The sequence below is a fragment of the Hippichthys cyanospilos genome, chromosome 21 (genome assembly GCF_059441005.1).
Source record: "Hippichthys cyanospilos isolate Australia breed blue-spotted pipefish chromosome 21, RoL_Hcya_1.0, whole genome shotgun sequence".
NCBI lineage: Eukaryota > Metazoa > Chordata > Actinopteri > Syngnathiformes > Syngnathidae > Hippichthys > Hippichthys cyanospilos.
This window is the reverse complement of record NC_142389.1, coordinates 580,853-595,499: the sequence shown is the minus strand read 5'-3', so window position 1 is coordinate 595,499 and position 14,647 is coordinate 580,853. Positions and strand designations below refer to the sequence as shown.

At 52.3% G+C, this 14,647-nt stretch overlaps 1 protein-coding gene across 2 annotated transcripts; it reads left to right on the top strand.

Moving 5' to 3' along the window:
* Positions 1-254: 254 nt before the first annotated feature.
* Positions 255-14,339, top strand: znf704 (zinc finger protein 704). Of its 2 annotated transcripts, XM_088405198.1 has the most exons (9): positions 257-1,047; positions 3,132-3,283; positions 10,449-10,552; positions 10,715-10,983; positions 11,077-11,177; positions 11,242-11,509; positions 11,585-11,716; positions 12,346-12,437; positions 12,543-14,339. In XM_088405198.1, exons 1-9 carry the CDS (start codon positions 793-795, stop codon positions 12,655-12,657), a joined length of 1,488 nt encoding a protein of 495 aa, XP_088261324.1. In that variant the 5' UTR covers positions 257-792; the 3' UTR covers positions 12,658-14,339. The 2 variants fall into 2 exon arrangements, with proteins under 2 accessions (XP_088261323.1, XP_088261324.1); XM_088405197.1 differs by having other exon boundaries at positions 255-1,047; positions 12,346-14,339.
* Positions 14,340-14,647: the final 308 nt, after the last annotated feature.

Sequence of the window (14,647 nt, the reverse complement as noted above, 5' to 3'; positions counted from 1 at the left end):
GTTCAAGCATAAAGCGCGTCGTCTTCCTTACTTCCTCCCCTTCCTTCCTCGCGTCATTGTTTTGAATGGAGCGGGCCGACAGAAGGCGAGAAAGCAGGACTGGGGGGGGGGGGGGGGGGGGGGGGGGGGCTGGGCGGGCGGGCGGGGGCTCGTGGAGGCGTGTGCTCCGGCAGCCAATGGCGGAGCGTCTCGACCGCGGGACCGCACATGTTTACGGGCAGCATTCCGCCGGTTGCGGCTGGAGCTGACTCCGGACCGGAGCGCGCCGCAACTGGACTCGGAGCCGCGGGAAAAGCGTCTTTCCAACCCATTTCAACCCCCGCGGATGCGAGGCGGCGAACTGCGTCGAACGCGAGGCTCGACCCGGATCATTTGAATCGAATTCGTCGACGAGAAGAAGGTTACCCGAGCGGCCGCTCGTCCGTTTGCTCAATCGTGCGCGTTTAACATGGCGGCTCGACCATCTCCGCGTTTTCCCGCCGATTTCTCTCTTAGCTAGCGAAAACAAACAGGCCGAAGGGAGGAAAAAAAACGAGCGAGATTGGCAGCCGGTTTTGGACGTGGGGAGAATTGTTTGTCTTGTCCGCGACGACGACGACGACGACGACGACGGCGTCCGTTGGATCGTCGAGTCCTTCGAGGATGTTTTGGCTTCCGGACATTTTGTCAGGGCTCCCGCTCCCGCCGCCCCTTGACGTTGTTTACCAACCGAGCTGCTTGGTGCTGTAAAAAAAAAAAAATCTGAGGGGAAAAAAAAGCTCGGAAATATTCAACCGGGACCTTAGCGTGGAAATGCACGGCCGGCGCCTGGTCAAGCGTTCCGTCCTCGGCAGCCGAGTGTACGCGCCGAGCCCGACCGGCGACGCCGGCGTTCTGCAGACTGTCAAGCCGGAGAGCGGCGGGGAGGCGGCGGCGGCGGCGGCTCGTCGAGCCGCCGGAACCAGCACGCCGCTTCTACCGGGCGGAAGCCTCAAGGAGTTCCCCGAGGAGGACGCGACCAACGCCGGCTTGAACCACGCCAAGGGGCCTCTCAAGTCCAGCCTGAAGGTGCGTGAAATGGGTCGGGGGGGGGGGGGGGGGGGCACTGTAAAATGTCCACTGGCAGGACATTCGTGAGACGTTCAAGCAATGTGGGACAATAGGCTTGAACTAAACAGCAGCCGTTCGGAACCGGGGGGGGCGTTTTCAAGCATGCGGCTTAGCAGAAGATGGCGACACATTCACTTTTCTGCACACTGTTGTTGTTTTGCTCACATGGTCACACGTCCTCAAATACAGTAATTGGTCTTCAACTGTCCGATTTAACGTTGCAGCGAAATCCGAGTTTTACCGTTGGTCACGTGCCATCATGCAAACTCAACATTGTCATTTTCGAGTCCGTCCTGGTGACATTTGCACACGATTTCATGAAACCGGATGCTCGATTTGGAATCGTCCCCGTGAACGTCACATGTTGCTTCATTGCCATTGTTTGTTGTTGATTTTTCTTCTCGCGTTTGTCCCTCACGACACGTCAAATTTCCCATTCTTAATTGTCAAAACTAAAAGAAAGTGTTTTTTTTTTAACACATTCTTTTGTTTGAGCCTTCTGTTTTTGTAATCTGTCACGTGGCATCGTGTCAACACTAGCCAATGAAGGCAATGCTATTCTTTTAACGGCATATTTTAGCATTTACAGGTAGAACATGAGCAAAAAACAGGTCATCTTTTTTACATAGAAGCATTCAGCAGCTTCTTCTGATAAAACACTAAATGTGAGGAGGAAATATTTTTTCCTCCATATTTTGGGGGGTCTTAAAGGGGAAGTCAACCCAAAGATGGTTTGACAATAATATGTTCTTTGTTAGCCCCGCTACACTAAACATGGCATTCTGATTAATAACGAGTTAATGGATTTTGAATTACGCATAAAAATCAACCTGCTTTTATTCAATTTGAAGGCGGCCATTTTGTCACTAGCCATTACCCGAAAATCACGTCACAGTTGCTTGGTGACTGACCAATACCAGCAAATGCGATGTCATTTTCAGGTGACAGCAAAACGGAGATCGAAAAAGTAGCTTTGCAACTTCATCCATGTTCCACAAGCAAAATATTAATCACAAAGCCATGCCCTGATTCGTAGGTCTGCGTAAAACATACAAACGTTTCAAACCTTTTAAAAAAAATGGCTTGACCGCCCCTGAAACTGTTCGAAACGGAGAAATGCTGATTCCTAGTGGCGGATTGTGTTTAAAAATTGTTGGTGTCTGAGTGCATGCCTTCACGTTATTTCAGTTAGTTTTCTTTCATTTTAAAAGCAGACTCATGCATACGGAAGGCAAATATAGAGACAGCAATTATTTGTGTATTTTTTTGCTAAAGTTAGTTTTATTTTGAATGTTACAAAATGACCGTTGCATGGTTGTGACGCTCACTCATTTTTGGTGGCGTGCCGTAATTGTGTGAAGCGTATTTTGGGGTCAAGACCCAAACTGTTCAACTTTAGCCTCAGGCTGTTTATGTTTGTAACCCCAGGAAATTAAATAGCGCGTGTGTGTGGCGTCCACAAAAGCGGTTAGCGGCGCACAATGGTCGCAAGTGTCCCTCCGAGATGGAAAACAAGCCGTAAAAGGCGAAAGAGGCGTGCGTGTGTGTGTGTTTGTGTCGTTGCGGGAAGTCGTGGTTTGTGGGGACACCCCCAGGTCGGCGGCAGCGGGCGGCATCCGCCAAGGAATCTGAGCGCTTGGCTCCGCGCCCCCGCCGCCAAACAAATGCTCCAGTGGGGTGTGTGTGTGTGTGTGTGTGTGTGTGTCCTCCGAGCCACTTGTTGACAGCGCGTTTGTGACCAAAGGGGCGGGGCCGGCGGGCCGGCTGGCGGGAGGCTCTTTGTTCGCCAGCCGGCAGCTCCCGTTGGCCTGCCCCGAAATCCGAAACGGATGCTGCCGCTCGCCTCCTTGGGATTTCACTTTCGATTGCGCAAAAACAAAAGGCCGGCCGGACTTAAAATGATGCATTGTGTTAAATGCACCTTAGCAAAGGAAAAAAAAACTGCTGTGTTTCTTACCTTTTATACCGCTCCTACTTTTTGTCATACTTGATCATTTTAAAGTAAAACCCATATGAAAAGCCGTGACCCCCTCCCCACTCAGAGCTCCGTCAACGGAACCCCCGACGGCCCCGAGGCGGCGGCGACGGCGGAGGGCGACCCCAACGGCAAACGGATGGACGCCTGTCGCTCCGTGTCGCTGCTGGAGCAGAAGCGCAAGGTGGTCTCCTCCAGCATCGACGTCCCCCACGCCAGGTACCTCCTCCTCTCCCGTTTACTCTTTGCCAAGAGATCCACTCATTCGATACCGGCCCAATAATTATTAATCATGATTATCATCATGTTCAGTCAAACATGTCTATTTTTTTAAAATCAAGGAGTATATAAACAAGGCTTCAAGGCTTGATACTTCCAGACAATAATAATGAATTAAAATAGAAATCGATAATGAAAACAAATTGAGCCGAGATATGGCAAAAACGCAGCGCGCAGGGCAACGCATCCAACTTACTTGCTGAGTGCAAACCAACCAGGAAAATAAGCCTGCTTCAATTAGCAGTCAAAATGTCATTTTTGCTCATTTCAAACTGAATTGATTGCAATAGTTTGCAGATCGGATTTTTCAATTGGCAGTCGGGAAACAACGCCCCCTGCTGATAGAATGGCAAAATGCTTGATTTGACTTACCAAAAAAGTGCTTGACTTTTGAAACGTTAATATTGAAGAGGATCAACTCCATTCATCGTGGCAGCCGATATCGCGATTGGGATTCGAATTCAATTCATTGCGCGGCCCTATTCGGGGCACTTGCAGAGCACAGCTGTCAAATTCATCGATTAGTCGATAACTAATGGGCTATCAAATTCTCTACTACTTTTTATGATCGAGTAATCATGATGAGCCATCGGTCATATTGTTCGAATTCTCTGAGTTCGGTCTCATAACAATGATTATGAGATTATGAAGGTCTTAAGAAAGTGAACTTTTTTGGGGGGGTACCTCAAGGCATGAGCGCAAATGCCCCAAGCGCAATCGCTTTGCCGTGTGCGTTTCAAACCTCCCAAATTCAATCCCAGCCTCTTTGTGTGTGTTTACAAGAGGTGGCAGCCAGTGGGATTTCCCGTGGGGGGGTGGGGGGGGGGGTCGTACGGGCAAAGTTCAGCCAAGGTTTATGACAGCGTTGTGTCACGCCGTACTGTCTGACATCCGCTCTCATCGTCGTGGTCGTGGCGCGCGCCTGGCGGCCGCGGACGTTTTGTGCGGAGAGGATGACGCGGTCGTCCCCAGATCAATAAACGGCGTGCCTTCGCAAAAGCCGACATGGCTTCACTCTGTTTGCTAACCCAAACGGCGGCATCCCAACAAGAAATAAAGAAGAAGAAGGCGCCGTTCGGAGTTTCCGACGACTACGACGGCGTTAAAACTCGACCGGCCGAATAGACGCGGGGAAAAGTCCCGCGTGGCTCGGTCCGCCCCCGCCGATGCGCCCCGCCCCGCCCCCTTTGATTGGCGTGTTTTGCCGCGCGGGCGTTTGAGATGTTTTTGTGAAAAGTCTGCCGTTTGCCGGTGGCGGCGCGTGTCGGACCCCTTTTTTCAGTTTTTTTTCCCCCCGCCCCGCACCTCTCTTCGGCGAGGCCGGCTGTGTCCTGCCGACGCGCGGGAAGCGGCCAAATAGCAACCCGAGCCGAGCGGGGGAGGGGGGGAGCTTTAGCTTTTTGACAAATAGCGGCGTGGCCGCCAATTGCTCCAAAGGCGAAAGCGAGCAGACGCTCCAGTCGTTCCGCCGGAAAAGCGCAAAGGACGAGTCGTCAAGAAGACGTCGGCGTCTTCGACCCCCGGCCGTCCCGGCAATTTAACCCTAACCCTTTGTCGTCCGTCACCCGACTCGGGCATATGTTGACTTTCAAGCCCTCAAAATGTTCGCTGGCGTATTTCCTTTTCCGGGCGGGCGGGCGGGCGGGCGGGCGGTACGTCGACCATATTGAAAGCATGCCGCAATGAGAGCATTGTGACTTTTGAAGACTTCGGCCTAAGCCGATCGCGGGATCGGTCGAAAGGCCGGCAAATGTCAGCGGTTGAGCGAGCGAGCGAGCGAGCCATCGCTATCTACAAGCCCGCACGTTTAATGATTCCATGACAAGCTTGTTTTTCCCCCCGAAAAGATTTACCCGGCTGTTAACTTTTCCGACGCGCGATACCATCGCGGTCAGGCTAAAAATAGCCCAAATGTGTTTTTCATTTATAGGCCGCAAATGGCCGTAATGCCGAGCGATCTTACTGTAGCTAGCCTCTTAGCTTCGCATTTCAGTTGCCTCGCTAAAGCCTTTTAAATTCCATTAAAATTGAAAATACTCAATTATAACCAACTAAAGTGACTTTACTTTTTAGAAAGTCTTTGGACTTTCTGTGGACCTTTTGCAGCGGAGAGTCCAAAAAGATTTTGCGGGATGTCTCCTTTTCAAATGACAGCTTTGCACGGCTATAAGTCTGAAGACTGAAATTTTCAATGCTCCCGTTTTACGTTTTTTCACAGCAGAGAGGGCCCCGACCCGACCTCCTGCCGTCAATCCCCAAATTTCCCGCGGGGTCGGAATTGCAGTTGTTCGAGCGGAGCCTGCGACCATTCGAAAAGACGAGCGAGCGTCTTTGCCTTCTTTGGGGCCGATACGCTGTTTTACCAAGCGGTTAGCGCAAAATTTCCGCCGTCCTTCCTCTTTTTAAAGAAAAGAAAAGAATGGCTTTGGCGCCGGCTTTCCATTGTTCCCCGTCCTATTGTTCATCCGAGACATCCGTCATTCGCCTTGCCGCCTTTACCTGCCACCGAAAAAAAAAAATGCGGGGAGGGGGCGGGGTTAATTCCTCTTATCTCCACACTGAGCAAGCGCCCCCCCCCCACACGCACATTGCGCCTTGTTTGCACATAGACTCTTCCTGTTTATCGTCAATATACACATATATCTATATATATCCAGGATAACATATTTAAACACGCTTTTGAAGCGCATTATAAAGCATATTTGACCGCAAGAATTGTATGTATTAAAAAAATATCTATTCCCAAGTGGGTCTGGCCAATAAAATCATGCGATACTGTACATTGATATAACTTTAAAACAACTTTAAATTTACTATTCTTTTTTTTAATAGTGTCCAAAATCAAACAAGTACAATTTGTTTGGCATTTCTATATATAAAAAAAAAAACTCAGCTCCTTTTTCTCAAAAATCATCTCTTTTGCGGGCCATATGTTTGACGCGCCTGCTGTGCACGCTTGTGCCTGTAAGAGGCGGGGCTTAGCGGACGCTCATGATTCCGCGCGGGCGCCACTTGCCCGTCGTACTTTTCTAAGATTTGGAGGACTCGCGCTGAGAGAAAAGCGATTTCCACAAATTCTGTAAAGCGCAAGCTTGTGGCCCTCCGGCGTGGAGAAAAGAGTCATGAAAAAGCGGCGGCAAAACAACCAAAACGAGCCGCCACGCGGGCCGCTCGGCCGGCGTCCGTCTCCGGGGTCGGGATCGGCCGGCCAACTTTGTGTTCTTTGGCGCCGCCGGCCCAAAAGGGACGTGTTTACCGTCGCCGGCTCCCTCCCGGCCCGTCAAAGAGACCTCTGTTATTTTCTTTGGAGAAACGCAACAGCGCCGGCCGTTGGCGGTTGGCCTCGCGGCTCCATTTTTCTCCCCTTCCTCGGGACTTTACGAGCGGCGCTGCAAATGATGTCGCAAAAGCTCATCTAATGGTCGAGCGGTCAAAATGATGATAAATATTTCTGGCTAGTCCACCAAAAAAAAAAAAAAAATCCAAGAAATTCCGATCGAGTACTCTGAGTACAGCCGGTCTCCCCGCCCCCCTGGTTTTCAACCCCCGTATCAGAGGTGTGGACTTAGACCCTTTTAACTGGAATATATTTGGGGAAGGGCGGGAATCGGATTTGTGGCCCGAGCCAAGGTGAAAATCGGCAAAAGCGGCCATCTTCTCGAGACCCAATTTCCACGTTTTCCTTTCCCGGCTCCAGAAACTTTTGGCAAAACGCGGCGGCGAGCGCGAGGCCGTTCCGATTCCGGTTTGCTGCCGTTTATGCGGCGGCGGCCGCTCATGCCTTGACGGAGGACAAAGGACGGGAGAAGAATCCGGGACGGGGAGGGCGCTCGCTCTCCTGTTTACCTCTGGCGCGCAGCACGTTTAGCCTCTTCATTTACTCGCATGACTGCGCTCGGTCTCTTTGTTTAGCCGTCCGCCGCGCGCTATAGGTCCGGCGCGCCTCCTCCTAAACCCCAGACACTTTACGGGAGAAGCGGGGGGGATTATTTACCCGTCGTTTGCGCTAAAGGTGGCCGCGATTGTCATGCCCGCTGCCTTTGTTCCGCGTCCACGTCGCCGTTAAATTTCACTGAGGCTTGCCCCTATATATATATCATGTGTGTGTGTGTGTGTCTGTGTGTGCACGCCAGGGGCAAAGCGCCAAGTAAGACCTCCAACGTGCCACATGTAGGGCATCCCCGTGTCTTTATTTGCCCCATAGGAGCAAGCATAAAAACACCCCAATGTATAGTGGCAATGTAGGACACACGCACGGCCTCTGAAGTGTGTGTGTGCGCGCGCGCGCGCCTTCGTGTGTGTCAGTCATCTCAAGGTAAAGCGCAACCTGAGAGCACATGATCATTTCCCCCTTATCTGGCTCGCTCAAGGGGGATTCTCCCTTCGTGTGTGTGTGCGTGTGTGTAATAATAAAAAAAGAAGCACCTATATGTGGTACTGTACATCAAACTGTCACACGCACGTATTTTATATCGTCACTTCCTCTCTATACAAGAATATACACTCCAGCATATTTTTGCATACGCGCACTCTTTTGTGATATTTACGCTACGCTGTATGTCATCCATTCATAAAATGGGCCGCGGCGTCACTCGGGATGGCGACAACAAAGGATTGGTCCAGTTCTTTTGAAAATTTCCAAACAAACACCAAACCGAGTCATTTTGGGCGTCTTATTATAAATGACAACGTTGTCACAAAGAGAGTTGAACTCCCCAACAATCGCGGCACACCTTTCGCAGAGAGGCAGGACAACGCCGTCCTTCCTCACTGCAAAATGTCATATCAACAGCGGCCAGAGGGGGCGCCAAAAGTCAATGAGAAGACCCGCAACGCAGCATGCGTTGAAAGACACGGGAAGTCAGCCGTTTTTGTGCCGCCGCCACGTCGGGATCATTCTGGCAAATGTTTTCCCGGCCGCCAAATTGAATTTTTGCCGTAGCTGTAAATATGCTAGCGCAAGGAGCCGCTCGATATAGTTATGGCATCAATGGCGACGCGTCCGCCGCGGGAGGCAGAAAAGGGACAGAAGCCAGGCTAATGTGCGCGTGACACACTTTCTGTCGATTTGCTTCGGCGTAGCTAGCTGTTGGCCGGCGGTCGCGCTCCTTTGGCAAGCGCTCGCGTACACGCGCGCGTGTTCACAAACAGTCACGGGGTCTTTGGCGCGGCGCCCAGCTAATGTATAGCTATAGCGCGCCCTGTCGCTCTCGTGTTTTTGTCACGTCTCGTGGAGGCACAAAGTCTTGTCTCCTTCGCGGGAACGGAGCCATTTCCAACAAAGTAGCATATTAATCGCGGTTTTCCTGCGCAAACCTCCAAGCGGAAGCTAGTTTGCCACGATGGCAAAGGTCTGACAGGATCCGGGAGGCGCGAGACAAAGGGGGGCCAGGAGATGAGGAAACGTAGGTGCAGAGTGGCAAGAAAATAGAAGAGGAGACAAAAGGAGCAACGTGAGGGAGGCGGAGATGAAAAGAGGCGACGGGAGGAAAATAATAAGTATCGGCAGCAGGGAAAGGAGATACCGAAAAGGTGGCAAGGAAAGGGAGAAAAGCAAAGAGGAGGAGGAGAGGACCAAGGACGCAAAATAATAAGTATCGGCAGCTAGGAAAGGAGATACCGAAAAGGTGGCAAGGAAAGGGAGAAAAGCAAAGAGGAGGAGGAGAGGACCAAGGACGCAAAATCTGCGGCCACACATATGAGACAAAAGGAGACAAAGAGGTGGTTAGAAGGAAATCTAGACAAAGGATGCTGGATGGAGGAGGTGAGAGAAGAAAAGAAAAAGGAGGTGCCGAGTGGGAGAAGGGGAGGACGGTCCAGAGCAGGTAGGAAAGCAGACAAAAGGAGCAACGGAGAAGGGACAAATGCGGGGCTGGAGAGGAGCAGGAGGAAACAGAAGGAGGCAGGACCGACAGATAAGAGGACGCGAGGGAAGCAGGAGAGGAAGAAAGGAGACGAGGAATCTCCGAGATGGTAAAGAGGAGGAACCGGGGGCGGAGGAGGAAAGGGCGAAGGCGGGAAAAGATGCAAAAGGTGAGACCGAAGGTCAGAGAGGAGCAGGGGAGAAGAGAAAATAAAGAGAAGGCTCCAGGAGGCCGGAGCAGAAACAAAAAAGGAGGAGTGGAGTGGAGTGGGAGACAGGGAGGAGAATCCACAGCAGGTAGGAAAGAAGACAAAGGGAGGAACGGACAAGAGGCAAAAGGAGGCAAGACAGGTAATAGGTCACGGAGGAAGGAAGGAAGGAAGGAGGAGAGGGAGAAAGGAGGCAAGGAATCTCGGAGATGGGAAAGCGGAGGAACCAGAGGATGCAATGGAAAAGCAGAAAAAGCAAGGGCTTTCTTTTTTGCCGGGGTTATAGTGCCCTCTAACGGCCGCGTTTGGGAATCGCAGAGGGATGAAAACAAGTCACAAGTGAGGAGGGGCGGGAGGGAGGACAAATCAGTGGAGGAGCGAACAAAAGGAAAGGAGAAATATTCGAGATGGTAAAGATGAGAGGACAAGGACAAGGAGAAGGTAGAGGAGACAAAAGCGTACATCCTTGACGCCGATGACGGCTTTCTTCTTTGCCGGGACTATAGTGCCATCTGATGTCCACGTTTGGCCATTACACTGACATTTGCCACAGGTGCAGCGTGACCCGGAGGAAAGGAGGTTAGGGAGGAGGAGCCGGACAACGGAGAAGAGACCAAACGGCGCGGCGAGTCGAAAACAAAGACGCCGTGCGCGACGATGATGTCGCGACACGCCATGCGTCAGTCAAAGCGTTGGGCACTTTTACGCACAAATCTCCTCCTCCGCTTCCTGCTCACCTCGGGGGATGCTGTCGCCGCGGCAACGGCGGCCGATCGGAAAGGCGCGACGAGCGCATTGGCGGGCGGGGCTGGCGGCCGGGACGTGATTAGCCGCAAAGCGTCGTCTCGGAAGGATGGCTTTCGCGCGTGCGGCCGATCCGTGATAATGCGAGGCCCCCCGGGGGCCCGAATCCCGCGAGACGCCCGGGATTCCGGCTAGCTCGCTCGATGACATTTTGGTCAGTTTGCGTTTTGGTCACTTAGCGTTTCACTGTTTTAGCTGAAAGTCCAACTTTTTTTTTGTGTCCGCACAGACGGTCGGAGGAGGAAGCGGACATGGACAAGGTGACGGCCGCCATGGTTCTCACAAGCCTCTCCACCAGCCCGCTGGTCAGAAGTCCGCCCGTCAAAGTCAGCGGTAAGCTAACGAGATCGCGTCGGCGTCAGAGCGGCGCCGAGCAAAGTGCGTCGTGAACGGGGTCCCTTCGCGGCGGTATTTTGGATGGATGTTCGCGCCAACTAGCATTCCGACGCGCTAACCGAATGAGCAGCGCGTAAAGGTGTGGCCCCCGCTCCCCAGAGGCCCTGAGCGGCTCGTGGAAGGAGAACGGCTCGGCGGGTCCCTTCACCCCGTCCAGCAACAGCTCGTCGGGCGGCTACTGGAGCTGGTCGGCCCCCAGCGACCAATCCAACCCGTCCACGCCGTCGCCGCCCCTGGCGGCCGACGGCTTCAAGCCCTTCCGGGCGCCCGGGGGGGGGCCCCCGGGCGCCGGCCCCGAGGACCCCAGCCTCGAGGAGACGGACGGCAGCAGCCTGCTCTTTGACGAGCCCATACCGCGGAAGCGCAAGGTAGGCCGCGCCCGCCCGGCTAGCCGAGCGCTAAGCTGAGACGGCGGCGCCTCCGAACTCGCGAAAGCCGCCTCCGTTTTCCCCCGCCCGCAGAACTCCATGAAGGTGATGTTCAAGTGCCTGTGGAAGAACTGCGGCAAAGTCCTGAGCACGGCCGCCGGCATCCAGAGGCACATCCGCACCATCCACCTGGGGTAGGCGCCCGCCCGCCCGCCCTCCGCTTTGCCGTCGGCTTAGCCGCCGCCGTTCGCTCGCCAGGCGCAACTGCGACTCGGACCGCAGCGACGGCGAGGAGGACTTCTACTACACGGAGATCAAGCTCAACACGGACGGCGCCGCCGAGGTCCCGAGCGGCCCGTCGCCCGCGTCGCCCTCCGTCCCGGCCCCGCCGCCGGACGGCCGGCGGGCCGCGCCCCTTCCCCTGCCCCCGCCCCGCGGCGAGGAGCCCCGCTCCGGCGGCGCCGCGCCGCTCAGCCGCTCCGCGCCCAGCGCGCTCTACCTCGTTCACGCCGACCACGCCTACCAGGTGAGGACCGGCCCCGAAAGGCGCCCGTTTCGCGCCGGTTACGAGCCCCTCCCCCCCCCCCCCCCCCGCGCGCAGGCCACGGCCCCGGTGTCCATCCCGTCGAACGGCGCCGCCGACCCGGCCGCCTCCTACGGCTTCGCGCCCACCGGCGGCTCGGGGTTCAGCATCTCCTGGCAGTCGCCGCCCGTCACCTTCACCGGAAACACGGTCAGCAAACGCGCGCGCGCGCAAAAAGACGGGAGCGCGCGCCGACATCCCTTCCTAAGTGGGCCGGACCAAAACAATCATTGCGCATTGACATAACTTTCAAACAACAATTTATATTCCGTCCAAAAATGTTTTGGTTTTTTCTTAGCAATCAATTTCTTCACGTTCCAATGCATTTGTTTTTCATTTGAAAATAAATCTGGACTGTTCCTGCCGCGCCATTGTGATAGCATCAAATGCCAAAGCAAAGGGCTGCACACACACACACACACACACACACACCTTCATCCAAAAAATGTGCTAAAAGGCAATAACAAAAATCTACCAACACACACATTTCACACATTTGTTTCCCTCAAAACACAAAGCGAGAAGGAAAAAAAAATCTATTTAACACCGTGTCAAATGTAATTCCAAAAATTGAAATTCCGGCCACTTTCGCCGGCAACTTTTCGGAAAGGCGTTTCATCCAACGCTTTTAAGCCGAAGACCTTTCAAACCGTCATCACCAGAGGGAAACGTTAAGAGCAAAGAAAAGGCCGGAGCGTTTGTCGAAAGCACGCCCTCCTCCTTTTTTGTCTTCCGACGGACGCTTTGCGCTTTGAGTTGAGCCGGTGCGCCCCCCGCAGGCGTCTCCCGGTAGGAGTCAGGGCTTCGCCGAGCAGCGTTCGCAAACCATGGCCGTCCTGTCGTCGCCGCCCAGAGCCGCGGCCGCCCTCGGGTACCCGCCGACCTCCGCCGACCTCCGCCGGGCTCCGCCGGGCTCCGCCGGGCTCCGCCGAGCCGTCGCGCCTTTGGCTCACCTCTGTGTTTTTGTGGCCGGCAGCCGCAAAGCGCGCGGCGAAGGCAAGAAGTGCCGCAAGGTGTACGGGATGGAGAACCGCGACATGTGGTGCACGGCCTGCCGCTGGAAGAAGGCCTGCCAGAGATTCACCGACTAGACGGGCCCGCCTGCCTCCCTCCCGCCTCCCTCCCTCCGGCAGGTGGGGGCGTCGCTCCCGCCGTTTGGGGAAAAAGTGCAGCTAAAGGGTGGAAAAGCCGGGGCTTTCTCTCTTTTTGTGATTTTTTTTTTCCCAGCAAATGAGTGCTGTTTTTTGTTTTGTTTTTGTGGGAGGATGAGCCACCCGAGAACATCCATCATTACACACAGCTCATTTGTTCGATTTTTTTTTTTTTTTTTTAGTCGCCATTTTTTCAGAACAAAAGACAACACGGAGGAACAATTGTCTTGACATTTTTGTAAAGTTTTTCATTTCTAACATTTTGCGGAAAAAGTACGCAACCAAGTAGAGGAACATCACGCGCGCTGTCGTTTTTTTCCTTGTGTTTTTTTTGAAGGGGTTTTTGTTTGGTCGCAACATGTCTCTGCTAGCGTATTGGGGCAACGAACGTGGCGACAACGTGGACGTCCTCCTCGCCATGGTTTTTTTTTGTAAAAAATGTCGGAAAATCTTTTCAGGGGTAGCTTAACTTAGGAATCTTTTCACGTCCTTCTTTTTGAAATGGACCACAAAGACACCCGGAAAAAAGCAGACTTTTTCTGCGATACTTTTTTTTTAGTTCGATACGACAATTTAACGATCTTTTGTTGGTGTTTTGACAAAAGGTCGGTGGACCAATACGAACTTTTTTCCCAACGTTTTACGGGAAAAGTACGCAGCCAAGTGGAGGAACATGGTAATGTCTTTTTTGACTGCTTTTTTCTGGATTTTTGTTTTGCGGGAACATGTTTCCGCTAGCATATTGGGGGAAAATCGGAACAACGCGGACGTCCTCGTTGTCATCTTCATCTTTTGTAAAATGGGCCTTTTTTTGTTTGATACGACAACTAAACAAAGTTTTTGTAGTATTTTGAAGAACCGCTAGCTAACGTCATCATCGTCTTTTTCTTTTTTCGCTTCTCAGTGTTTATTTCTTTTTTGTTGGGCATTTTTGTCCGTTTTTCCATGACCGGCCTCCTTTGGGCTTTTGAAAACGGAACGTCCAAGCGAAGAGACGTTTGAAAAAAAGTCCTCCGCAAGAATTCCAAGGGGGAAAAAAATCGTTTTTATTCTTCCGTTTTCGTCTTCGTTTCGAACGTTTGTTTGCTTTAGCAATTTTCCAACAACATCTTTCTCCACAAGGGAACAAAAAACGTGGAAGTTTCTCCTTTTTTTTTTTTTTTTGTTGATTCAATGTGAAACCAAAAGCTTGTTTATTCTATTTGTTTGTGTTTCGTCGGGGTGGTCTTTTTTCCTGCGGTGAACAAAAAGCGACCGACAAAGATAAAAGGACAAAAAAAAAAAAGTACTTGTCGCCCTCCTCCGCAATTTTTTGGGACACATTTTGTTGCTAAGCAACGGGGGAGGAGGAGGGCCTCAAAGCAAAAGCCAGGCACTTAAACGCCGCACCTTATGGTTTTTTCTTTAGCGTCACTCCTGTTTTTTGATTACACAGAGACGTAATTTTGTAGCTAGCTGGGGAAGGCACTTCACTGATCAGCCGATTGTTTTCATTTTTTTCATCGTTAAATCGTATTAAGATGATCTTACGCATTTCCTTTGCAATGTCGCCCAAAAATGTTTAGGTTTTTTTTTGCGACGTTACAAATACGGATGGATCGCCTACTTTTTTTTTTTTTTAACACTCCCTTTTTGTTTATTCGCACCGCAGCGCAAAACTCGCTAACACGTACATATTTGTCACATAGTTGACGACCTCCTCGCTGTCCGATGTTTCCGCGGGACCCCGGCCTTTCAACTCGCTTCCGTCAAATAAAATTGGGAAATAGAAAATCCTAGCGCTTCTTACGTGCAATTCCGACAAGCAAAAGATAAGCCGCTCTTTTGTTGGCGAGGAAACTTCGGTATCACTCTGTTTTGATCTCGATACCTTGCCTCCAAATGTTTCTTGTATCCCGTTTTACGATTTTATTTGTTGGTTTGTCTTCAT